Genomic DNA, 25,152 nt, shown 5'->3' with positions numbered 1-25,152 from the left:
TGTTGCTGTAATCTTCCATACTGGTCTTAAGCATTAATTCCACAGCACTGAAAGAAATGGGCGACAGAATCCACAATACTAATTTTGAGTGAAAGCATATTGCAGCATCCAGGGATACTCATTAGTTCTGGTTTAACCACTGTGTTACAGCAATGTCTGTTCCAGCAACAAAGCCTACATGTGACTACTGGAGAGTATCCCTCCATCACAGTACAGCATGAGCCAGCCAGCACACAGGCTGCTGGGAATTTTGTACAGATTATGACTTTGGAAAATAATCACTTGAATTGTCTAAATGAAACTGTTGAAGCATCACTCAGTAGCTTTGATTGAAGTTTGCAATCCATTTTTGTGCGGAATAAAGATTGTGGATTTTGTCTGCTATTTCTTACAGTGGGTTCATGTCTTTTAACGAACACTGAAGGGCCAGTATGGACGAGTCAAAATATATGTTACATGTCCAAAAGCAGTCATCAACAAAGCTCCACACCTACAGCTCACCATCCTTGTTTGTTGCATTTTCCTTGTAGAAGGAGCCTCCGAGGTACATCTGGCACTACCAGTATCTAAGTTGGCCGGATCACGGGGTGCCCAATGAGCCCGGCGGTGTCCTCTGGTTTCTAGAGGAGGTCAACCGCACCCAGAGCACCATTCCAGACACTGGACCCATTGTTGTCCACTGCAGGTACTTACAGGGAGGAAGGACACAGGTAGTTTAAAGTGTAGACAAAAGAGACTGAGACTGGTTGGAAGTTAATTTATGGTGCGTCAGGTGAAAAAAAGAAGGCAGGTGATTTACAGTTCTTGTGCCTCAGCAGATATAAACAACAATTATTAAATTCCTTGCCTACACTCGTGCGTGTATACACACACAAGCACCCAAATGGCTGTCAGCCTCCTCATCTAAACCACAAACCTGAGGGCAATGTTATTATGATACTGAAGACATCCAAAACATCTGGCTGAGACAATTACAGCACAGTCGTCAGTCTCTTTTGAGAGCTAAAGCAGAGTGTAAATATGAGAGAAAAGTAAAATCTAGTTTCACTTATCAAATAAGGACATACTCACATCGTACTGTCTTCCGCACGAGTTAAATAGTAAACGTTCATTCAGATTCAGAGACGTGCTTAGACGCACTGTTAGACATTAGACATTCATTTGTTAACTTGGGGTTTTCCAGGGGGTTTCCTGGCAGGCTAAATCCCTTCTGAAGGTCACCGCTTGTTTTTTTTTCCGTTCTCTGTTCTTCCTCTCATTTTAATAAAGTTTCAGGTGTTTAATAAAACACCTGAAACTGCGCTCACAAAGCATGCATTTATGAAATTAGGATTTCATGAAATATGGTTTCAGTTGGCCACATGGGTGTGCTATAATTAAAGTTCAAAATTTGACCTTCTTATTGGAAATCCTATAGATCTTCACCAAATTCAGTACCAGTAGTATCAGCAGTGTAACTAATTATACATTACACATACCCGCTATAAACCAACCAAGCTGTCAAAGCGGCGAGCAAATGCATTTCATGGTTCTCTCATAACTCTGCTCTGCTTTCATTCAATCAAAGACTACTCCATGTGCTTAATCTGTTTTATGTCAGCATGACCACTAAACTAACTACCTAAACAGCAGGTCCTATTTGCAAAAGCACAATCTGTTTTTGTCCTGCTGTAGTCAGGATGTTCCCCGTGTCTTCATCTGATGCATTTTGATCAACAAACAACAGGAGATATCATAACTCAAATTAAAATTTGGGGTTTGATGAATAGCAGTTATTCATAGCTGAGGATTGTAACCACTTCAGGTTAATCTCAATGTTGCTGTGATGTGTTGTTATTAAGAGTGCACTGATTCACTACTTTCTTAATTTCTAATACTGTTTTTAAGCAATAAATTTTAGATGTTATCTGTTTCATGTTGGCTGATAGGACTTAACTGGGAATTTTGATTTTACATCAGGCTATAGCAAATATTGTAACAGCTTAGTCCATTTGGTGTGCTTTCATGTATTTCACCATACCTGCCATCCCAACATGTACTCCAAACATGAAGACAGACAGATAAAACAGATCTGACCCATTTCATTGATCGTTTTTGTTTGAGGGGAAAATTACACTGAGTTGAACTTAGTTCTCAAAGAGATTTAACAGCATTTTCTACGGGAATCATTAATAAAGTGAATGTATTGCTGTTGGCAAGTGAAAACCTGTAATTCACAACCTATTATTACCCGACTATTTATGTGTTCTTAGGTCCTCAGAATATGACATTTTACAGTTTCACCTTGACATGCACACTTAATTTCCTCAACTGTAGCACATGGTTTGACCTTTCACTCTGTTGTCCCTGCAGTGCCGGCATCGGGAGGACAGGCACCATTATCGTCATCGACATCCTCATTGATATTATTAACCGCCAAGGTAGGAGACTCGTGTATGAAACCGACACCGTTGACTTTTTATATTAAAATGTGTCACTTAAAACTCTTTGCACAGTGTCTCAGCTGAACCCTGGTTTTATGTGTGTATGTGTGTATGTGTGTGTGTGTGTGTGTGTGTGTCCTAGGACTGGACTGTGACATTGACATCCCTAAGACCATCCAGAGGGTACGGCAGCAGAGGTCAGGGATGGTACAGACAGAGGCCCAGTATAAGTTCATCTACATGGCTGTGCAGCAGTACATAGACACAGCTCAGAAGAGACTGGAGGAGGAGCAGGTACTCACTAGAGCTACACTAGAGGTCAAAATCACAGAGTCGCTGCCAAAAGAGAAATTAGAATACATCACATTACAATTTTTGACACAGTAATAAATGTTGTAGAATATTTATTTGAGACATTTGTTTGAGCTCACAGTCTGAAGGCCAGCACCCTGTGTTATGTTATGACACTTTCAGCAGTGAGCAGACTATATCATTACGGTGGTAACTGTCTCAGTAAGTCTCCAAGGTGCTGATCCTCTGCTCCAGGCTACCATCTGGGACTATTTAGACTTAAATCCAGGTCTTAGACAGAGGATCTTGTCCCCTAAACTGAATCTGCCTGATTCATGTTGTCACTTTGCAGAGGAATAAGATGAAGGAGAGGGAGTACTCCAATATCAAATATCCTCAGATGACCAACTCCAGGTCCAAACCCAATATGGCATCCTCGCGCTCTTCTTCTGTGTAAGTATACCACACATCACGGTGGTGAACTAGCCGTTGACCTGATTATTGAACACATGATCACAGAACCATAGCAGAAAATAAGTTGTTGTTCTCCGTATGTCATTGCAGGATGACAAACGACGATTCTTCGAGTGTGTACGAGAACATAAACTTTAAAAGCCCACAGACGTCTTTTAGCAGTAACACCAGGAGGTAAAACCATCGCTGTGGACCTCCACATCTCTCTGTCTGCCTCTCTGTGAGTACTTCATTCATTTCATTCTACATAGTTTGCATTTCATGTGAAAAATAATCGGTTTGGTATTTTTCTCTTGCAAAAGTTAGCAAATCTGTCACTTTCTGAAGAAATCCTTTTTACTGTTATTAAATTACACTTTTTAAAGGTTTGCATTACAGCTGATGTAGTAGAGAAACTGAATTTGATGCTGTTAAATCTTTTCCACGGATGCAAGACAGATAGTTCAGTTTCTCTCAGTGAGTCAAATTAATTTTCCTCACGTAAAAAAGAAGGGTAATGTTCTCTTATTTTCATGGCTCAAATCATAGGGTGGCCAGGAGCGGCTGAGCTCCCTTAAAAGAAAAAATACCTGAATTTCCTTTAAAGCAACAAAAGATTGAATTTAGGTTCAGATCACAATCAACCTCAATTCTCACAGTGTCATTCTTTACTCTCTCATAGTGATTAATAAAGCAGAAAAGGAACCCAGCAGTGTTAAAGTAAATGAGTCATCGCTTTGGTTTGGGGTCATCAGCACAAGACAGACATAACTGAATAGTAAATGTATTTAAAATGTATATTTAATGAATTTAGCAAATTTTGTCTTTTGCTGTTGTTATATAATTATCATCCTTAGAAATATAAAATGGATTTCTCCCTTCCTCTCTATCTCCCATGGTTAAAACTGTCAAGTATAACCTCTATTTACATATTTATTTTGACCTCTCAATGCCGTATTCATCTAATCTCATTTGGTTTTTTAAAATATTTTTATTTTCAGATGAATGTGGTTGCAATCTTTCTGGATATTTTTATTTTGAATTGCATCAGCCAGCCGCTACTACAAGCTGTTATTTTGGTCGGCTCTTGGATATTCAGCTTCCACACTTACCGACTTTGATAGAATTTTATCTCAGACTGTCAGAGCTCTGCATGTGGCTTTGGAAGTGAGGACATTTCAACCGTTTGACTCGCTGTCTCTTGACTTCTGAAAAGAGACGTTTGAGTATGAATATGAGTATTTTGAATAAGCTGTTCTTCTTCATCATCTTGAGCTAAAATGTTCTCCTTTACACTCCAATACAGAAAATAATTTAAATATATATTCTTTTTAAGACAGATTTGTCCAACATGGAGCATGTTTCTGGTTTTTACCTCTCTGTATGTGCTCTGTCTCTCTGTCCAGATAACCTGGCAGGTGTAGTGTATGCTGAGAAAATGCTGCTTTCAGCTCCAGATCATGAATCAGATCCTTGTGCTCATGATTCAAAGTGACACCGGCCATTAACTCTGCTGCTCTGTTTGTGTTTGCTTCAGTTTCAGAGGTGTCGCTTCATCAGCGCCTGAATCCCTCGGGGGAGGAGGGACTGTGGTGCTCTGACTACACCCCACAATGGTGCACCCTGACTGGGCTGAAGGTGGTGAGCTGACCCCTCTTCTGCTGCTGGACCTCTCTGTCTGGAGTCAAACCTCACCCTCCGTAGAGAGGAGGACTCTACAGCATAATGCCCACACTCAGGGCCCCTGTCCTCCCCCCTCTCTCCCCCCCCGCTCTGCTTCAGCCTCCAAAGCCTTTCCCTCTCTTAACCAGCGAAAGTGCCTTCTCACAGGATGTGTCTGTAATCTAGCTGTTACATCTCTGCTGTTACTTCTTTCCAAACTCTGGAAACCCAAGGTGACATGAGAAACAACCAATTTTTCCTTGGTGTGACGGATACTAAACGTGGAGTCTGCCCTGGGCCTGAACTGAACAAAGCTGTACGACGGGACCCGAGAAGAGGTCAAAGCTAAGCTGTTTGTCCGCTCGTTGCCAGAAATCACTCTGTTTGCTATCCCTCCATCTCTGTCTTTGCTGGCTGTCATTTGAATTCGAACCTAAGACTGTTTTTGTGCTGCGTTCTGTCTCTCCAGCTGTCTTGGTTATTAACGTGGCCGCTGAGTGATAGCAGGGGCAGTTACGTAACCCGCTGCAGGACCCTGAGGCACAGGGGGGGCAAGCTAACCCATGCAATTTTCAAAAAATGTTGTCATTTTAACTTTGGGTGTAAAAGTGAACTCTATTATTATTTTTTTTTTGAGGATGTGACTGATTTTCAAAGTGTTTTTTGTGAAAGAGTTGTGTATGTAATCTCCTGTGCTGTTGCAAATGCAAATCAGCTGTTTTGTGGTTGTTTAACAGAATTGGAGGCCATCTTTACTTCATATGGTTACTGGGACATACACATCAGTCCTGTCTGTCATCTGAAGGTGACCTCCAGTTGTCCCACTTTGAGTACAAACTCAATCACGAACATGAAAAAAATGTTTTGTCTGTTCTTATAATCAGTTTCTTCTCATTATTTCTTAGTGTTTTGTTGATACTGTTGGTGTCATGGTTGTGTAACATGTAAGATGTTGATTTTTTTTTTTTTTTAATACATATTTATACAGGTGCGTTGTGGTGGAAGAGGTCATGTTTAAGCACAATTGTCTAAGCAGCATCCCCAGCACTAACTTTGATTTAGATGAGAATAGTAGACTGAAGTTCATATTTGATGCGGGAATGGGTGAAGAGGATTCCTGAATGAGTGGTTTGGAGTTGAGCTCGGTCTCACGGCTTTGTTTGACTGGCTGCCCTCGTTAATCAGCAGGTCTGATGCGGTTCAACATCTGTCGGAGGAGATTGTCACAAGGAGACAAGGGAAAGGGGGTGATTACAGTGGGCCAGATGGCCATCTGCCTGAGATTGAAGAATAGATTTGTCTCCAAAAAGTAATTTAGAAGATGGCCATAATCCAGGCTTGATGATAGCGGGGCGAGTAAGCCGACGTCATTGATGTGATAAGGATGGCGGCGGAGCCACCGAGCACTGAGCCCTCCGCGCTGTCTGCCAGATTGTCCACTATTTTTAGCCTCCAGGATCAGCACCAAAATATCCCACTCAAATACTAGTGCAGATATGTTGGTGAAATTTGACCTGGCTTGTTTAAAATGTAATTACCTAATGTTCCTGAAGAGCTTTAAAAACAATGTTGTCTCTCGCAGTAGGAAGTTGTCATGATCTTTTCTTTCTTTCTTTTTTCATTTTGAAGCATCAAAATGAACCATGAATGAGCAGCAGTTGTTGGTGGTGTTTCTCAGATCATTCCTCCGTTCTCCACCAACAGACGTGTCCAGCTAACAAGGTCAAGGACACTCACAGACATGTTTTTCTTCAGTCATAAATCAGCCAGTTTCTGCTGCAGCGCTCATGGAGAGGCTGCAGATGGTGATTCTTAACAAACATAATTTGAATATAAAGCTAAGTGTAATCAGTGTAATACAGTAGTACACAGTCATTGCGCTGTAATTTGATACCGCGGCCCTGTGCAGGATATTAAAATGATGATGTAACCTGCAGCAGCCATATCATCCTGTCAGTTGTGTCTTTTAAAGGCGTATGAGAGCACAGTGTTTTTATTAAGGCCTCAGTACATCAGTAGAAGCTTTTTTCACAAATATTTAGTGATTTTTGCCACCTGGCTGTCAGTTTTAAGACTTTTACTGGTATAAATTGTTGCCATGTATTTTAATGGTTAATTCCTCATGTGAATAAAAGCTATATGTTTATGAAATTAATGGCATTGATACCCTGTGTCAGTGAAGGTCTATGTCTGTTAGAAATACGTTGCGCCGCTTGATGTACAGTTGAATTTGAACATTGAGGAGGTTTGAATCCTGCCGGTTTCCCTTTTGTCCTTTTCCCACCTGAAATGTGATCTTTGTCCTATGAATGATAAATGACTTTTGTGGTTTTGTTTCTGTGTTCCTGAACTATCTTGCGCTGTGGATAATTTAGATTTTTATTGTTTTTCACTTTGCCTCTCTGGGTCAAATTGTTTATAATATAGTGAAACATCAAATACTTGAAAGTGTGAAACTGCTGAATCTTTGGCCTCAGGCTGTTTGGATGTCCTTTGGATGTGGAAGTATTTTTGGTAGTGCAGTAGATTTTTGCCATCAGTGTTGTTGTTTTTTTTTTTTTTGTTATTTTCTTTTTTTTTCTTGTTTCATTTGGTGATATGTTTCAAATTGTATATTTCTAATTGATTGTTTTGTCCACTCTTGCATTTTGTATTGTGTCTGAATTATTATTATTATTATTATTGTTATTATTATTGTTATTATTATTATTATTGGTGTAATTTTACCATCAATAAGTAAATTCTGGCTCTGAGTTGAACCAGTGTACATGGAGGTATGCAGTGGTAACATGGTATTTTCTCTCTGCTTGTCCTCTTTTATTTACTTGAACATGATGTGGATATCTTTTTGTTTTGAGTCCTTGTTCCTCTGTTGGTCACAGTATGCCTGAAGTGAGTCGTAGTATACTGAGCTCCTATGTTCAGTGGAGGCTCTTCCGTTTTTCTTCTTCTTGCACTGGCTCTGCCTTGACGCCTTCTTGCTGTATAGGCTACAACTGCTGATGCAATGAGCTGCCAGAAATGGCATCAAAATGGTTTATTATCATATAGTTTAATAAAAATCTATGATGGCACTATCTAAATTTACACATGATTTTTGCTTGTCTCTGTTGTTTTCACTCGTGAATGTGGAGCAGGTTTACAACTGAAGGAAGGAAGCGGAGAATCTTGACCATTTTTGGAAAAAGTTCCCTGGAAACTGTGCCCCAAAATGAAAGAAAGATCAGTGTAACAAACAGGGGCTTTTTTTGCCTCCAGGTGCTGTCCCTGTTTGTAGAGAAGCGGCAGAGAACGTTGGGCGGTGTCTTATGAGCTGGTGTTTGTGTTGGACCCTGCTGCGGATTTCCATCTCATCCACTCAAGTTGTCTCTTCAATTGGAAAAATGCTCATTGAACACCAGTTAACTGATATTAATATTGAAAGGCGAGAAAGGAAACAAACTCCAGAAAAACACCAATTTCACCAGTAATGACAGATCATTTCATGGATGAACTGGCCCGTAGAAACTGTTCAAGAATGGTAAAAGGGGGAAAACAAGAATGATGAGTTTTAAATTAGTGATGTTTTAACTGTTATTTTCAGCATTTTAACACATGAGCAGCATAACTGTAGAATCAAAGAGTTTTATTTAGCTGCCTTCCACAAAGAAAAAGCCTGTTTATTCTGTTTTACTGGGAAGAAGGGAAAAACATACATTGACAACTTCATAACTAGCTTCTTTCTTGAAAAGGTTTAGTTTAAATTCTCCAGAGCAAAATAATGCCAGCTAACTAACTAAGAAGCTATTACTCATTTTTTTTTTAGGTACACTATTTATTATTGTCTTCCTTTTTAACTTTATTTATTCAGAGACAGACATCTTTAATCAATGACTGAGCCTTCCTTATTTACATTTAATAGTTAACCATATTTACCGGCACTTTCAACACAGTTTCAGGAAGTTGATGTTTTATTACAGCCACTCCTAAATGAACGTTTGAATTGAAGGTAACTGCCTCATCAACCTCGTGTCATAAGTGAGTCACGTGGAAAACCCCACAACCTAATTTTTCCTCAATCTGACGCACCTAATCCAGGAATACATAAAACCCATAACAGCAACTTCCTGGCCAGACTAGGCAGGGCTTTGCTTTTATAGTCAAGACTTTAAGGGAGGAAATGACGAACAGTGGACATTGAATGGATGGGCTGCTTAGCAACTAAGCAACTGAAACTAATACTTCTTTTTAATTTGTATACAAGCTCTTTGGGAGTGGTGTGTTATTTGGAGAGAATTTACTGCACCTGCTTGTCAGACAGATTAAACCACCAAACTGATGCTGCCGTAAATTTAGTTTTTAAGACGCAGGGAGAATGCGTGAACATGATAAACCACCAAATGATATCCATCTTAATAATGAGGTTGTCATGCTCAAATGTTATTTCCCAGAAACAAAATCTGAGCTTGTACCTCACTTTTTTATTCGAGTTCTGTAAACAAGGACATATCAAAACACACAGATCAACTGTACAATATATACTACAGACTTTTCAGTTGGCACATTGTAATTACATTCACTTCCTTTTGTGACAGACCTTTGTTTTTGTTAGTAGAAACTATTTGTTGTTCTTCAGCCAACCGATATTTGCAGAGCAAAGTTCACATCATTAACAAATTGCAGCATTTTAAACACTGTTTGGCTTGAATACAACAGCGTCATCGCTGAATGTTGAGCAGCAAAACAATCCACTCGTGCTCTCCATTATCTGATACTCTGCCAAGTGTCTGAATATGACAACAGATTCCATCAAACCAGTTTATAGTACTACTAGTGACTCCCAAAATGACTGCAATGCCAAGAAAAGGACCTCTCATGCTGTGAGAAGCTCTAACAGCTAAAAACAACAATTATAATAATTTGAGTTTTGCTGCTCCTCAAGTTACAGTTTCACATTCAGGCCCAGTGTGATCTGAGGCGCATTTTCAAGCGGCACACAACTCGATCTCTTGTTCAATTTCAAACAACAGGTTGATTAAAGTGCAAACATATGACATCTGTGAATGTGTTAGTGACACTGAAAATGATTTGAGTGAAAGTACGTAGACATACTGTATGTCAGTCTTTACAAGCCTGTATGAACAGTTTAGTAACGTCCTGCTTATGTAGGACTGTTGAGAAAGATGATCTCCAGCTTTGTAGAGTTAAAGCCCTTATGTGGAGAATCATATAATGATTATAGTATCTTTCAAATTATTTGGTGGCATGAGTTGTTGTTTGTAGAAAATGGCATAAAGTTCAGGTGAAAACTGGTACAGCACATTTGTCTCAGTGTCCCCTTGTCAGGTCTGCTACAGTGTCTTTTTTGAAACTACCACTGGGGGGTGCCAACGCTCGAAATGTAAAAAGCCTACACATAGTGGCTTTAACATCTGTGGTTCTGTTGCAGGTTTAAAATCTGAGGTGTTGTGTGTAGCAAAAACCATTTGCATTTATCACAACTGCAATTATGCACAAAAAATTTACAGTGTCAAATATTGAAAGTATTACTGATATATAAATTTACAATACTATATACATTTACAGTGACATCCCTTCACTCTGACAGTTTATTCTTAATTACTAAGTGTTCTGGGATTAGAGGTGTTAGTGGGGCTCATGTCGTCTTTCGTACAGCGCAATTTTCCAGTGTTGAATACACACTGCAGTGGCCACGACACGACGACAACAAGCAGCACCATGAGCACAATGAAGAGCACCAATCTCTTCCAGTCTGCCAGCCGGTCCAGCAGGCCAAAACGGGAACGTGTCGGGACTGGGGCAATCACTGGCTTGGTGGCCCCAATGTCGATGCAGACGCAGAAGGCCGTGGGACTGTCAGGTGTGCCCATGCCGGGTTGCCTCGGGGTTTTGTAGCATAGCTTCTGCCCCTCTATCCACACTGGCTCCTCCTGCTGCTGGTGGCTGGGCAACTTGCACAGGACCTCTTGGTCGGTAGTCAGGCCTGGGGGTCCCTGCTCAGACAGCGTAGTGAGTTGGCGGCAGAAGGGACAAGTGAGGTTTTTGCTGCCATCGTCGCCATTCTGGTCTGTCTGCGAGACTACCATGAGACGGGAGAGGCACTCCAGGCAGAAGGTGTGGGTGCACCCCAACTGCTTTGGTGTTTTGAAGACGTTGTCGTAGCTGGTGTAGCAAATGACGCACTCCAGCTGGCTCTGGCTCATGACTGACAACTTCTTTTGCAGCGGTCCAGCCACATCCTGGATTGCTGTCTGTGTGTGCCAAATTGGCTGAGGCTGTTCCATCTCCAATCTCTCCTTTGTTCCGCCTCTATTGGACACCTTTCTTCCCTCTTCCTGCTTTGTCCTTAACTTCTGGATTATCTTTAAAAAACAATGAATGAAAAGCGGAGATTAGTTTTCATATTTCAGATGGTATCTGGCTGCAGATAAGATTAAAACAGCGCAAACAAGTGCAAACCCTTTTTTTCAGTCATGCACAGCCATAATCCCAACAGGTTAACAGGATTTCAGTCAGTCAGTGCACATTTTATACAGCCCAGTTTCTTGCTTGCTGACTGTTGGACTTTAAACTATTTTAACATGACACAGAGCACAGATAATATTACAAGGCTGACAGGATTTTGGTCTGTCAATGAGTAATTCAATCACGAGTGTGATGTAAAATGTGTCGAACGTGTTCAGTGATATTGTGGGTTCACTAAAGCAACAGCAACAAGCACAAACAAATGAGTCAGTTAAGTGACATGCTGGGACAGGAATGGAAAGGACCACCCCCACTTTTACCCACAATGTTCTGCAGGTACAATGTGAATGTGATTTGTTTAGACAGACACAGTGTTCTTACACGCAATAAAAGATTTTCCACTTGGAGCAAGAAGGCATGCCATGTTCATGACCCTTAATTCTACAGTTTGGTACTGGTCAAGCATTATAACTAATGCTTGACCAGCATTCAAGCATTATAACTAATGCTTGACCAGCATTTAAGCATTATAACTAATGCTTGACCAATGAATGACTTGAGCAGTGACACTCCGAGATATCATTAGCTGAGTGTCATGGTCACTGCTAAATAGATAACTCTATTTTCCCATTGAGCCCAGCAATAATGCGCAGGTCATTGTACATGTGAAGCATGGTGACTGTGGGTGTTTTTTGCTTGCTCAGGACCTGGACACAGAGTCAATCAGAGTGCAAACTTCATGGTCCTCGCATTACCAGTATATGTACTGTAAACAATGATGACATATCCATTCTGTAGAATATTGCTGTTCTCTTCTCTTATCTGATTCACTTACACATACCTCTATGTCAACAAAGGTATAGGCAAATATAGATTCTGTAATCTATCCCAAGGACTCAGCAACCAAACGTTGATCAATGTACACCAAAAGAGTGTAGCCCAAGTGATAACTTGCTAGCTATTTTAGGCTATTGGCATTCACTGTGGCTTTTAGCTGTCTACCCACGAACAACTCACTGGATAGAAGTTATTTACTTTGCTGTATCATTGTATCCTGTCTATTTTTTCAATAGGACGTTCCTTTTGAAAATGAAAACTAGAACGAGACGAGAATATAATCTATTGATACATATAACACATTTGTATTCAGTGCTAGCAGTCCATTAAAGGGCTACATAGCGCTAAGTTAGCATCCCTGGGCACTGAACAGTGACTAATTAGTAGTGACTGACAGCATTTCTTCATAGACCTTCTCTTTGTCGGTAGAAATGCTAACAACTAACAAATTGACCCCTGATGCAGTATAAAACTGACACAAACTGACAAACTGACACTGCACAGACTCTGAAAACCTATACAGTATAACCTGTTTATGTCATTAACACAGATAGCACTAGAATGTCTGAAATATCTTGTCCATGTAGCTCAGATAGAAGCTTATCTGTGTTACTGAGTTTACATGCAACATCTTGCATGTAGTGTTTACAAGTATTCAAAAGACTTGAGTATTTTAAACATTTTAAGGAGAAGTTTGGATATAATGGAAGCCAGTAGTTTCTATCATGCAAACATGCACACCAGCTGGTACAGGTACAGAGCCTTTCATCCAGCAACTGGTGAAAGATTGTTTTTGGTGAGTTACAGTATGTGGCCTATCTGGGACAGCATCAGAGACAGACACAGGCCGCTTTGTTAATGTGACTTTTTGAGCATGTATGTCAGATAGAAGTCAGCACAGTACAAGAACCGTACAGAAGCTAATAGACATTTTGGGTCAGTGTGGGTCACCTGGACCATAATCAAGTCAAGTCTACTCTAAAGTCTGCAGGACACTTGATGAGCAAATTGCTGCTCCCTTCTGGGTCTCCTTGTCTAATTTTTGTAGGACAGTAAGAACATCATATGATAATAACCTCCCTGCTGGTGTTGTGTTTGAGGTGATAAAGGCCCCTAACGTGAAGGAGACCATGTGTTTGTGTGTTATAGATGAAGGATGTTCAGAGCACAGGTGTTCTCCTCTCTATGCCCTCAGGACTGGTCCTGCCCCAGTACTCTGCACAAAGTCCCTGCTTGTTCTCTGTGTAATCGCTCCATCTACCCTTGGAATTCCTGCACCGTCGACTCTCTCTGTCTCTGTCCCTACTAAATTCAAACATGCTTTCTTTGGATGAGGGCGGATGTTTCTGTTAAATTACACCTGTATTATCAGTTTAAAGCCTTCCCTAACTGCTGATAATGACTCAGTTTCCTTACTGCACAAATTGAAATTCTGTTATGGGGTGTGGCCATTTGCTGGAAATGTTTTCCACCTACAGCATGTGACAAATCAAATCCTGAGCCTCCTGCACTTAAGTGTATCCTGATAAAAATTAAACTCACCACTGTTTTTTATTAACCCCGCCTCACCAACCACTAAGATGGATATAATCTACCTGTGTCCAATGAGAGACAACTGAAGAATTCAAGCCCTTCAAACATTCAAATATTTACGCAGGTGCTTCTCATTTTCAAACAAGGCTGCTTAAGTGTGCTAAAGGAGCAGCTTTAAAAGATGATTAGACAAACGGAAACAAAATAAAAGAAACATCTCGAATAGTACCCCATAGCAACCCATGATGCAGTTAAAATTCATTTGTATTTGAACAGGCAGGAATAAACCACAGCCGGGCAGAGCTGACATTGTCTTTGGCTCTCTACAGCTATGCTGTTATCATTTTGACTGTTGGCATATTCATAGCTCACTTGTCTATTTACACAGTGTGTTCATTCACACCTGTTAAAGTTCATATTAGGTTAATCAGTGCTGTATGTTTCTGATCATTTGCAGGTCGTAGTGATCAAGCTCAAGGTCTTTAACAGGAGAAATAGTTTTCCAAAGCCCCAGGCTATGTTACCTGTAGTGTGAGAACTAAAGTAAACAACAACCAACCGAGCACCGGACAACATGACAGTCTAACACTGTTGAAAGCCCATAAAGTGAAAGGAGTCTTGGTGGCAGCCTCAGGCTCTACTTTGATGTGCTCCTAATGATTCTTCAAACAGTAGGTTCAGATGTAGCTCCCCTGATGTAATTTTTAATATGTATATCAAATAGATTCAAATATATGCACAGCATCTTTGCTTGATCTCTGTTTTGTAGTGAAATGATTAAAACAATTAATGAACTTGTAGACTCAGGTCTAATAAATAAAGTCACTGCTCAGCTGTCTCGGTCTGAGCAGCACCTGTGTGAAGTTTTAATGTCGAATGTGATTTGGTAACAAATTTAGCTTCTTTCTCAGCTCGAGGTTTCCACTGTTTAATCTGCAGGAATGCAGTGTGGACATTACACAGTTCTCTATCTAAATGCCAACTGGTCTTATTTACAAATGCAAAAATATGCTATTTACATCATCTTATGACCCTCCAACAATCATTCACACATTCCAGATACATGTGAGACTGCACTGAGAACAGCTTATTAAATTATACCATCGCATTAGTGAATATACAGTATGTCCCTTGTTTTCATAAAATTAAGCAAGAGATGTGTGGTGCTGTCTGGTGTCAACACAGTCTGGTTACAAATCTAGTTTCAGACTCTTTACTTAAGGTGGAGATGGTCTAATTGCCTATTTACTGCCTATTTACACCACAAAAGCCTGTAACATGTTTTTTCAACGTGAGCTGTAAAAAGAACATTGAAGCCCTCGCCTTTTGTTTAAAAAACTGACCAGAGTCCAGGTGTAAGGAAAAGCAATCCACAGGGCTTTGGGGACAAACTGAAGGGTCAGATAATGTACAGCAGAGTCAAACATTAACTCAGACTAAGTCTTGCTGAACCCAAAATACCAACTTCAAACATGGGAGAGGTCACTTTATTTTCTTTGGTCAGAATACTGCTTTTTGCTTCAATATATATATGGCCCCTTTATCGCTATCAGTGGCACGTTTTTCTCACCTGCCCCACTGACCCATTTAGTGTGCAAATCACAGCTTGTCAGTCACAAGACTTCATTTGTATATTAGTCAAATCGAAGCTGTCTTTCTTTTTTTTTTTTTTTATGTCTCTTTGTTTAGCTTTGGCTCAGCTATGTGTATCTGTAGGACACCAACCGTCAACCGTCATCTTCATTGCTGCCCTACCTGCCCTACCTGTAAAAGTGGGTGAAACTTGAGCTACTTGCCATTTGAACTAGGGTGGTGGTGGTGGTGGGGGGGGGGGCACTGCTGCAGACAGTTTAACTGAACATGAGGCGGTGCAGGCAAATACAGATCTGATAGCACATGTGTAAACACGACAGACAATGCAGGACTCAGGACACAGATGCCCTCTCCAAAAAACTGCTAATGAAATGTGACTACGATTTGGTGCGGCTGCTACTGAGGTTCTGTTATCCACCTCATGATGGATATAATCCACCTGTACTGTCACATTCACTGCTCAGCTAAGTTACGGAATAAAGGTTGTAGGATAATCTATTAACTTACTGTAATGCAGTTAGGTCGTATTTATGGTTTTCACTGAGAAAATGTGTGAATTAGACCAATAGTTGTGGTTAAACTCTACAACAGTAACAACAGTAACCCCCTAAAAAAGTAGTGTTACAAGCACAATGGTTCAAGGCAACATTCAGAGCAAAGGTTCAGTTTACCTGTTGACTGAAGAAGGTGTCAGATGATCCTCTCGTTATCTCTCTCGGTCACCTCACTGCCCTTGCACTTGAAAAAGCATTTTTCTGGAGCCAAAGTCAACTGACTTCTGAGATCCCGCCAGGGAGTTTTGAGCTGTTAACTGTGTCTCTGCCTAGGCTTAAGTCCTCCTCCGTACTGGTCTGAATACTCTGCTGGAGTCACAGGTGTGTGTGGTGGTGGTGTGTGTGTGTGTGTGTGAGAGAGAGTGGTTGTGTGCTCTGGCTGTGTCAGCTCTTGGTCCTCCTTCCTCTGTGTCCGTTGGCTGGTATCACCTGCCCTGCTTTGTCAACTCCCTTTTTAGCACTTTATGCAAATAAGTTTAAACAATTTGTTGTTGTCCTTGAGATGTTGTTTGGAGGCGGGGACGAGGAGGACGAGGAGGAGGAGGAGGGGGAAGCCTCAAGGCTTCAAGGAAAGGAATACACATTCTTGCCCTCTCACCACCCCTTCCTGTCTCTTTCTATGTTGATATCTTTCTACTGGTCTTCACTGTCACCTCACCCTCACAAAAACACACACATAATGCAAATACCCCTCACCTGCAGCCCAATATACATAATTGAGATCCTTCAACTGACAGCTCCATTTTTCTTTCTTGTCAATACCGTCTCTCTAAAAAAGACTCTACAGACTGCACCTTTCCCCCCCTAAGAAACAAAATACTGACTGAACAAGACAGCCTGTGTGGTGCCACACACACACACATACATGCACACTTAAACAAAACTTGCATAGGGCAAACAAACCACATAGCTTTTGCATCAGCCTGTGTGCTTAAGCTGCACAATACATATAAAGGATTCATTTCCATTTAGTCAGTGATAAGGTAACAGGTGGCGATACGGGAATATCTTCTCACCGGAGCACCACTCTTTGTGAATAGCCTCTTGTTTCACTTCCTTGCTGGCATACAGAGTCGTTGGTCAGCATGACACATCAGTAGTAGCCATGCTGTTCCCAGAGTAGTAACCCTCAAACTGATGCATGTTTATCTTGAAAATGTTCCTTTTTACGTAATGACAAAAATGATGTCATGTTTGGTCTTACAGGGGGAAATCACCTTTAAACAGAGAGGAGCACTAGAGTGGAACATTTTCCCCAAATTAGTATTTGAAAGACTTTCCTTCATCCAATATTTAACTCAGGAAATAAAAATAACAAATATCCAGCAGGAAGAGGCTCCTACTCATTAAGATGACTTGAAGGATGTTTGTTTGAGTTTTTGTTTGATTACTCATTTTATTGTATGGTAATGAATAAGGGCTACGTGCCTTTAGCAGTAGCATGTGTCTGCAATAACAGCTGCCTTACCGACTTGGTTATTTAGTAACCTAAACACAAATACTGCCGTATCATATCAGCAAAGTCATTTATTGGGCGTTGAGTCGTGAGTGCTTTGAGGAAGAAGAAGGTATACAATCAAAAGCGGTTTTATTCCCCTTCCTGGAATCTATGAACTCAGCTTCATAAAAACAGTGTCAAAGATTTAGTGGGTGGCCAGGTGAAGGCAATAAGCTACGGTGAGTTATCTCACAGGATGGAGGGTTTGGGTGAACCTGCTGCTGAGGTTTGGGAAGGATACACGTGAGCGAGGAGGCTGTGTATGTGCAGGCAGGCTATAAAATGACACAATGTTGACTGTCTCTCCACTCGACCTAACATTTACTCAAACACCAGAGAGCAAAGATGATATTTTCAACCTCGTTCATGAAGCCACCAAGGGCAAAACCTTTGCTCCTGCATTTTTTCAATGTAAAACATACAATGTTTCCTCTGAGGCAGCTGGTTGGAACAAGGAGACTGTTATACTGGTTTGATGACTGTTTAAACCAGTTTGTCCACCTCTGATATGATGTAGTTTGAGTGACTTTGATTCCAAACAAGTGCAGATGCATTTGTTAATGATGCTGACGCTAATACAGATGATTATTATCTTGGAATTGTAATGATTATTATTATTATTGTTGTTATTATCCACTAAAAGTGTCTGGATCTCAGAAACCCTACAGTGCTCAAACTTAGTGTACACATTCAAAAATGTTTCCATTACTCAGGCAGCAAATATCACATCCTCTGACCTGATGATGGTGCTATAATTAACTTTCAATAATGTTTATGTTTATGTTTTTTCCAATACAAACACATCTTGCAATATGTTCACTGCAACTAATGCTTCATTATGAACTCCCTCACTCTATCTTTTCAAAATTTGCATTATCAATTAACTCTCAAAACTTCGAATGTATTTGTTCAAATGTTACCAAAACTGAGTCACAGATTGTTTTGTTTTTGAAATCTACAATGCAATGGCAGTAAACATTTTGGTGTAATATGTACTGTACAAACATGTCCTAAATTGCCAAATGTGTTGGTCAAACTTCATTAAAATATCACAAAATATTTCTTTGTTGATCGCAGTCATGTGATTTGTCTTTCAGCTATTTATCTGTAAATTTGTAATTTTGCTGAATATTTGAACTTCAGCTTTGTTCATTTACATAAACCTCTGCTGTGTTTAACTTTGATATTGTGTAAACAAAAGACAGTGTGCTCACCAGTGTTAAGGTGGGTAAAGGTGCTGGCTATGACCACAAGGTCCCGGGTTCAACTACATGGCGTGAGGGGGGGGAGGGACGGGGGGGCTCTCTCTGTTCACTGGGTGTTAAAGGCATAAGAGGCTACAAAAATAACTCTCCCTTTAACAAATTCAATGTGACATACTGATCACCAGCACAATATTTTGTAATGCTTAAGTGATGCAGATCATTAGGTTATTCACAGCTGTGTTGTGCTCACGTGCACTGTGACTGTAAGGTCATGTGTTCAAATATAGGCTGATAACCGCAGTTCATATTCATTAAATGTGTTTTGTGTGTGTGTGACTTTTTTATAGTCACATTTACTGCTTGCTTGCATTGGCAGAACTATGTAAAGTCACAATATCATCCTCCTGTTTTTCTCTGCTGCCTGTTGTGAACTCTGTCCACACACTTTAACAGTTGTACAGTCCATGTATGTCAAATTATGTGCTTGTGCCCCCTTATCACCACCTCCAGCTGTACTTAGCAGTTGTAGTTTTATTTTGATTATCATGTCAAGTTTCAGTAGAGTGCAGTGAATTCTGGAGTGAATTCTTTCAGAGGCTTATCCAACCTGCAGGAACAAAAACACCGAATACTTGACATGTTTCAGATTGTTGCTCCTCTAGTTGCTATGTTGGGAGGTCCAGAGCAACACTTTGATCATCATTTTTTTGGTCAGTCAAGGTTGGTTGTCAGAGGATGAATCTGACTCTCCTTGGTGACCCCATGACCTTTCCTTTAGTATCACGACCAGCCAAAAAAAAAAAAATCCACTCCCACACATTCCTGCTCTACAGATGATAAACCTTTTCCATTTTCCTCTACCAGGTCAAACTGTAAACTTTTTACACAATAAGTTGAAAATGATTCAAAATTTCATAAACTTTGCTCTGAAAGTTCTCATATTTTGAGACAGTTTTTGGGCAGTTTTGCCTTATTTGATACAGTACAGTAGAAATGTGAGAGAGGAGGATCACCTGCAACAAAGGTCCCTGCTGGATTTGAACCAAGGATGTTGTGGTTATGTGGTATCAGTCTTTGACCACTAGGTCACTATGATGTCATAAACTTGACATTTTAACCCCACAGATTTTTTTTAAATATCAAAAACCGACAATAGAGTCAATTCTTCTTCTTCTTATTATTATTATTATCACTATTATTATTATTATTATTATTATTATTATTATTATTATTATTATTATTATTATTATTATTATTATTATTATTATTATTATTAGTAGTAGTAGTAGTAGTAGTAGTAGTAGTATTCGGTGGGTGACATATGTTCAAATTCTCATTAATTAGTATTTCAGTAAATTGTTTCATTCACATTTGTCTAATTTAAAACATCACTGGTTGATAACATATATATTTATCAGATTATATGTAGAATGTTTGTAGATTCTGTAGATTAGATATGTAGATTTATAGACTAAATATGAGATCTAATATGTCATATATAACAGGAACACTCGATGCTGAGGATGCATTGGTTAACATGAAACACTAAAGCTAGCTCTAATATCAGACACCAGTTAGCTGATTATGAGGTAACCATCTCCAGGTGTTTGTCTACCTTCTCTACAACCTCAGCAACATTGCAGTTTTTCCAGTGTGGAAACCACTGGGAGGGAGTCTTACTGAATTTTGAAACTGTGAATGGATGAATGGGTTCCTGGAGCTTGTCCTGTCTGTGTCTTCTCCTCAGAGCCGAGTGAAACTCACTGCAACTTTAATGAGCTGCCGAGATGTGGAGAGCTGGAATGCATGTTAGTAGGATGAGTTTAGTTTGGGACTAAAATATTAGAGTTGAAGGCTACAAAACCTGCAGAAGCTGTAAAAAATACCTGTGAAAAATACATGTCATTCCTCACCTGTAGTTTATATTCGAGCCTCTCTGTGTGTCATAAATGATAATGTTAATAAATTGTACTACAAATCAAATAACAAACAAGGTGTTTTCCCGCTCATGGACAGAGGTCATGTTTAGGTTTGATAGGAGAGGTTAAAAAGAACTTCAAAACAATGCAGCCAAACAAGATAAATATTGATTTACAAGCTTATGAGGGTCAATTTTTACAATTTACTGGAAGCCAGTTTAGGCCATCAACTTATCTTTATGGCCCACAACTGCAATACAGTCACGTTCTTCAAATAATCTTTGGCCCTCTGGCTCTTGGCGCTCTCTGTGTTTTGTTACCAAGATGTTTATTGAGGAAGAGGAAAGTATCCTCTGATGATTCAAAATGCTCCTTATCAAGATCTCGTTATCATTAAGAAATTAACAAGGTTTACACATCTATGTAGGATATGCTTCCTCGTGAATCAAAACAAGTTACAAACCTCACGTTACTCAGCTTTGAAGGTGATCGAAGTTCACAGAATAGATCCATAACAAAGATCGTATTATTGAACCGTGTCCAAGCAATATTTCTGTTTGGTGTGAGATGATCGTTTCCCAACACACTTCACTCCACTGTCAACACGTGGCTTTTATGGTTATATTTATGCTGAGTCTATTTCATGCATAATATCATACGGGCAAAATGACTCTTTGGAAAATGATGACACATTGTAAAAGCACTTGTTGTCACCCACACACTTCCTGGTTCTGCAGCATGGGTCGTTTTATCATTTCCAATAAACGTTATATTTCATCCAACGTGTTGACAAACTTTGTTTCTATGTACCGAGGAGATGATGAAAACTCTGCTGTACCAGACAGATTTAAAATGCTAATGCCATTTTTAGAAAAATCTAAACTCATGACAAGTCATTAAAGTACAGTTTGTATTCTGTCCAAAGCTTTATATATTAGGAAACTGTAAGCTGTTATCTGCTTTTTCACTGAAGTATTGGACCCAGATGGCAATTATGATTGGACGGCAAATCATTCTCAGGAACCGGAAGACGCCTGGAGAGACTCCTTTTTTTAGAAAAGGGTGACTGGGTGAGTGAAAGTGGCTGCACATGAAAGAATATCATATAGGATGCAGGTCAAGACAGAAAAATATTCCCTCATGTATTGTATTGTGTATTGTCTCTTTCTGTCAAAAGCTTTATATGAGGGATGACCCCTCTTGTTTCTGTCTTGGGGTGGGAATGGGGGGGTTCTGGTTTGAAATAGGACGTATCATCTTTCTTTTGTATGACTGATGTTATATCGCCATAACAACTGCAGAAAAATCTAAACAGTGCACGGACACATAGAGATAAATGAAAAAAGATGACCATACCAAGGCTGGATTACAACCTGGGCAGAGTGAGCAGCAGAAAGAGTTATTTATAATATAAACATACACTTTATATAACACCTTTCTAGAGTAGATAACACAAAAATAGAGAAAAAAATGCATGAAAAACAACATGACATAGAAGTTAACTACGGACTCAGTACAAAAAATAAAAACCTAAACAAATGGAAGTCTAAACAGGTTTGGACACAATCTTCTTTATCTTATTTGTCCACATTCTTCACTCCACTTTCACATTTTGCCTCAAGCTATTTACTCAAAATGATAAGTTTTGCACTTTATTTACTTAACATTGCTTCCTGTTAAACCATACTGTAATTCTGCTGCCACTTCTGTCTCCCCCGTACATACCGAATGGCACTATTGCATGTCTGGCAGTCCTGGACGATGGATCCTGCCTCTGTTTCTCCTTTTTTTTTTTTTTTTTTTCCAATTACAGGTTTATGGTGTGTGTCTAACAACAGTGGGTGTATATTGGTCAGATTGTAAATCTCCCTACGACAAATGTGTGACTGACTTTGAACCCGCAGTGAGGTCCAACCAACAGGCCTGTGTCAGAGGTGACCTGTGTCTCCAATGCAACAATGCCGTGAATTCCCTGAACGCTGCCCCCAGAGGACCAAGACACAATTTATCCCTGACATGACTCCCCTGTTTAGATTAAGTGACTCCAGGTGTGCTCAGATGTGCTCTGACTGACCAGATAATCACTTCATATGTGTCCAGTCCTAGCTCCTCCACGCATTGCTGACAACGTGAGTTTTCCTTCTTCCTCTTATAAACGATTTGAATTCTGCTTTGTTTGATGTACATCTGAATACATTTCCATCTTATTTATGGATAGTTTGCCTCATTGTAGTCAACATTATTTAATGCATTTGTTTGTTTGGCTACGCTGCAGAAACCATGAACTGAGTTGAATGGAGAGAGAAAATGGTCCAATCAATTGCATTTTTCTGTCAATAACTCCATAATGAGGCTCTTAAGTCGTCCCCTATCCTTACACCAGCAGGCATTCAGATGTAGCAATATTTAGCACTAGTAGTTAATAGTAGCAGAAGTAATATACTAAGTAGTGGCAATAACAGCATTAGCATTCATAGCAGCAACGCTCCTTTTAGTGTTAGTATAATAGCTGCAGCATTTATTGTCTGTGTCTAACTGTCTGTCCGTAAACAAAGTAATTCTCTGGCTTCCTATGAAAAGGAGCAAGTCACAACGTTGGGTCTTGTCAAGGTGAAAGAATATGTAAAATGTATCAATGTTGACAATCGATACAGTCAACACTGTGAGAGTCTGGTCTGTGTGAACAGTATATGCAGCATGTTCACAGGGAGTTTTGCTTGTTTTTGCTGCTCACATTCTGTGAGCAGTGAGACATGAGTCTCTGAGGCATGACACTGCATGACAACAGGCTCTAAAACTATAGTAACTGTGGTGCAAACCTTTAAGAATATTGGTGCAATTGTTGTCCAGCTCAAATTTTTATTATTTTGTTGTGTGAAAATATTTTGCACAACCTATTTTTTTTTTTTTTTTTTTAATTTATTGGCCTTGATTTTAGTTGCTATCATCTAGACAAATCTCTCCTAAATGTAGGCTGCCGTTATTCAAGGGAAATGAAACAGTTTGTCTCTTATCTTTGCAAATAGAAAATGTGCTCAAATATATACAATGAGGCTTCTGTGGCATTCAGTCTGTCTAGATACATTTGTTAATATTCTATATCATGTGGAAAAACCAACCAACCACGTGTTAGTATGTTTCCAACTCAGCCCGCCCAAAACTTTGGCTCTACTTCAGATGTAAATCTTCAAAAACAGATAAAAATATATTGTTTAATTTCTCAAAAAGTCTATGTAATCTCCTTAAACAGCTTTAGTTTTTTAGCAAACTTTACTCAGACAGAAGTAAATAGCGTATTTAGATGAATCCTCATTTTGGTGTCCTAATTCATGGCAGCAGAACAGTGAACGTAGGATTGAGCCAAAATAAACCACCGTGTGTGTTTGCGGTAATGAAGGAACAAGTCACCCAGTGCAACAGTGCGGCTCAGTGATTTGTTTAAGTTTTTGAACAATAGAGCTCCATGGCAACAAAGGAATAAGATATATCAGGCTTTTTACATAATGCAAATAGTTCATAATATTTATGTTTCTCTGCAATTTATCATTGCCATTGTCTGTGGACTTAAGGGTAAAGTAAACAGTTAACAATTACAATAGCAATTTCTTTTCCTCCTGCAACAGTCGCCCTACTGACTAACTTCCACCACTTAGACAAAGTACACATTTATCAAGCAGGTGTCATGATAAATACTAAACATGTTACATCCGGGATGTTGATGCATGAAATAGAAACGTTGCAGAGAGACTTTGAGTGCAATGGACTGAGAACTCCTGTGAGCAGGTCCTTTCCTGCCAGTGGAAGCATAAGGAGACACTGCCCCCATGTGGTCATGGTGGTGATATATTATACTCTAGTGAGGTATTATATGACACAGTGCATCAGAGGAAAACTTCAAGGTTTTATTCACCTAAAATCCTGCCTCTCTGGCTGAGTTTACACCTGTGTCCTGTTCCAACAAGCTCCCCCAATCAAATGGTTGTATTTGGATTAAAGCTGGTTTTGGTTAGGACCACGTCTGGGGTTGGGATTTGTAAATCCCATTAAAGGAGGTGGGATTTGTATTCAGTGAGAGAGGCAGTTCTCCACTGAAAGGCTCAGCGCAGGGCAAAGAAGTTCAAGGGAACCTGTTCTCCCAGAATCCTTCATCCCTGCTCTCTCAGGGCGTGTCTTTCAAAGTTAAGTACATTCAACACACAGATCCACCGAGGATTGAATTCTCTGTATAGATTAATGAGTGAGGTGAAAGGTCAGAGGAAAATGCTGAGGAGGTATTTTAAATAATGTGCAGGAAAATGTAAATGAGTTAAATTGTAGTGCAGTGAACATCAGAGGCTTTTGACCGGGATTTTTTTTTTTTTTTTTTAAGTAGAATAAATGACGTCTAAAACTGGAAGATGATGGGAAGCCAGTCTCATACAAAGATGAACATTTACTTGCTTCTAATAGTGAATAGTGCCTGTCCCTGACATTGTAATATTACTATAGCAAGGCAACTCATTCCATAGTCGAGACAAACTTTCACTAAGTCTGGCTTTAATCTAAACAATGACTGTATTTTTCATGTGGACATAAGAGCGGGCTCACATTGTTATGTCTTTATTGGAATTAATTGCCTTTTACTTTAAAATAATTTGGATCCAGGTTTCTATCTCTATAAAAAGACTAAAAATACAGCTTGACAATAAGATACAGAGTAGGTACTATAATTCCCATCCA

At 39.7% G+C, this 25,152-nt stretch overlaps 2 protein-coding genes across 4 annotated transcripts in view; one reads left to right on the top strand and one right to left on the bottom strand.

Annotated features, from left to right (window-relative positions):
• ptpn11b (protein tyrosine phosphatase non-receptor type 11b) overlaps positions 1-7,916 on the top strand; it is a 42,701-nt gene extending 34,785 nt beyond the window's left edge. For all 3 annotated transcript variants that reach the window (XM_044350856.1, XM_044350854.1, XM_044350855.1), the window contains exons 11-16: positions 531-685; positions 2,353-2,420; positions 2,566-2,717; positions 3,067-3,167; positions 3,279-3,408; positions 4,705-7,916. In XM_044350856.1, coding sequence (XP_044206791.1) covers positions 531-685; positions 2,353-2,420; positions 2,566-2,717; positions 3,067-3,167; positions 3,279-3,366 — 564 coding nt within the window. In that variant the 3' untranslated portion in view covers positions 3,367-3,408; positions 4,705-7,916. The remainder of the gene's footprint in view (positions 1-530; positions 686-2,352; positions 2,421-2,565; positions 2,718-3,066; positions 3,168-3,278; positions 3,409-4,704) is intronic.
• On the bottom strand, positions 5,473-18,366 carry LOC122981964 (RING finger protein 223). Its single transcript, XM_044350858.1, has 2 exons — positions 15,929-18,366; positions 5,473-11,191 (listed from the first exon to the last, which is right to left on the bottom strand). Exon 2 carries the CDS (start codon positions 11,111-11,113, stop codon positions 10,424-10,426), a length of 690 nt encoding a protein of 229 aa, XP_044206793.1. The 5' UTR covers positions 11,114-11,191; positions 15,929-18,366; the 3' UTR covers positions 5,473-10,423.
• Between the last annotated feature and the right edge of the window lie 6,786 nt (positions 18,367-25,152).

Source organism: Thunnus albacares, chromosome 5, assembly GCF_914725855.1.
Source record: "Thunnus albacares chromosome 5, fThuAlb1.1, whole genome shotgun sequence".
Lineage (NCBI taxonomy): Eukaryota > Metazoa > Chordata > Actinopteri > Scombriformes > Scombridae > Thunnus > Thunnus albacares.
The sequence above is the reverse complement of the archived record's forward strand: the minus strand, read 5'-3'. Positions and strand labels throughout refer to the sequence as shown.

Excerpts from the sequence above, each read along its gene's own strand:
- LOC122981964 (XM_044350858.1), bottom strand. The coding sequence starts at position 11,113 with ATGGAACAGCCTCAGCCAATTTGGCACACACAGACAGCAATCCAGGAT.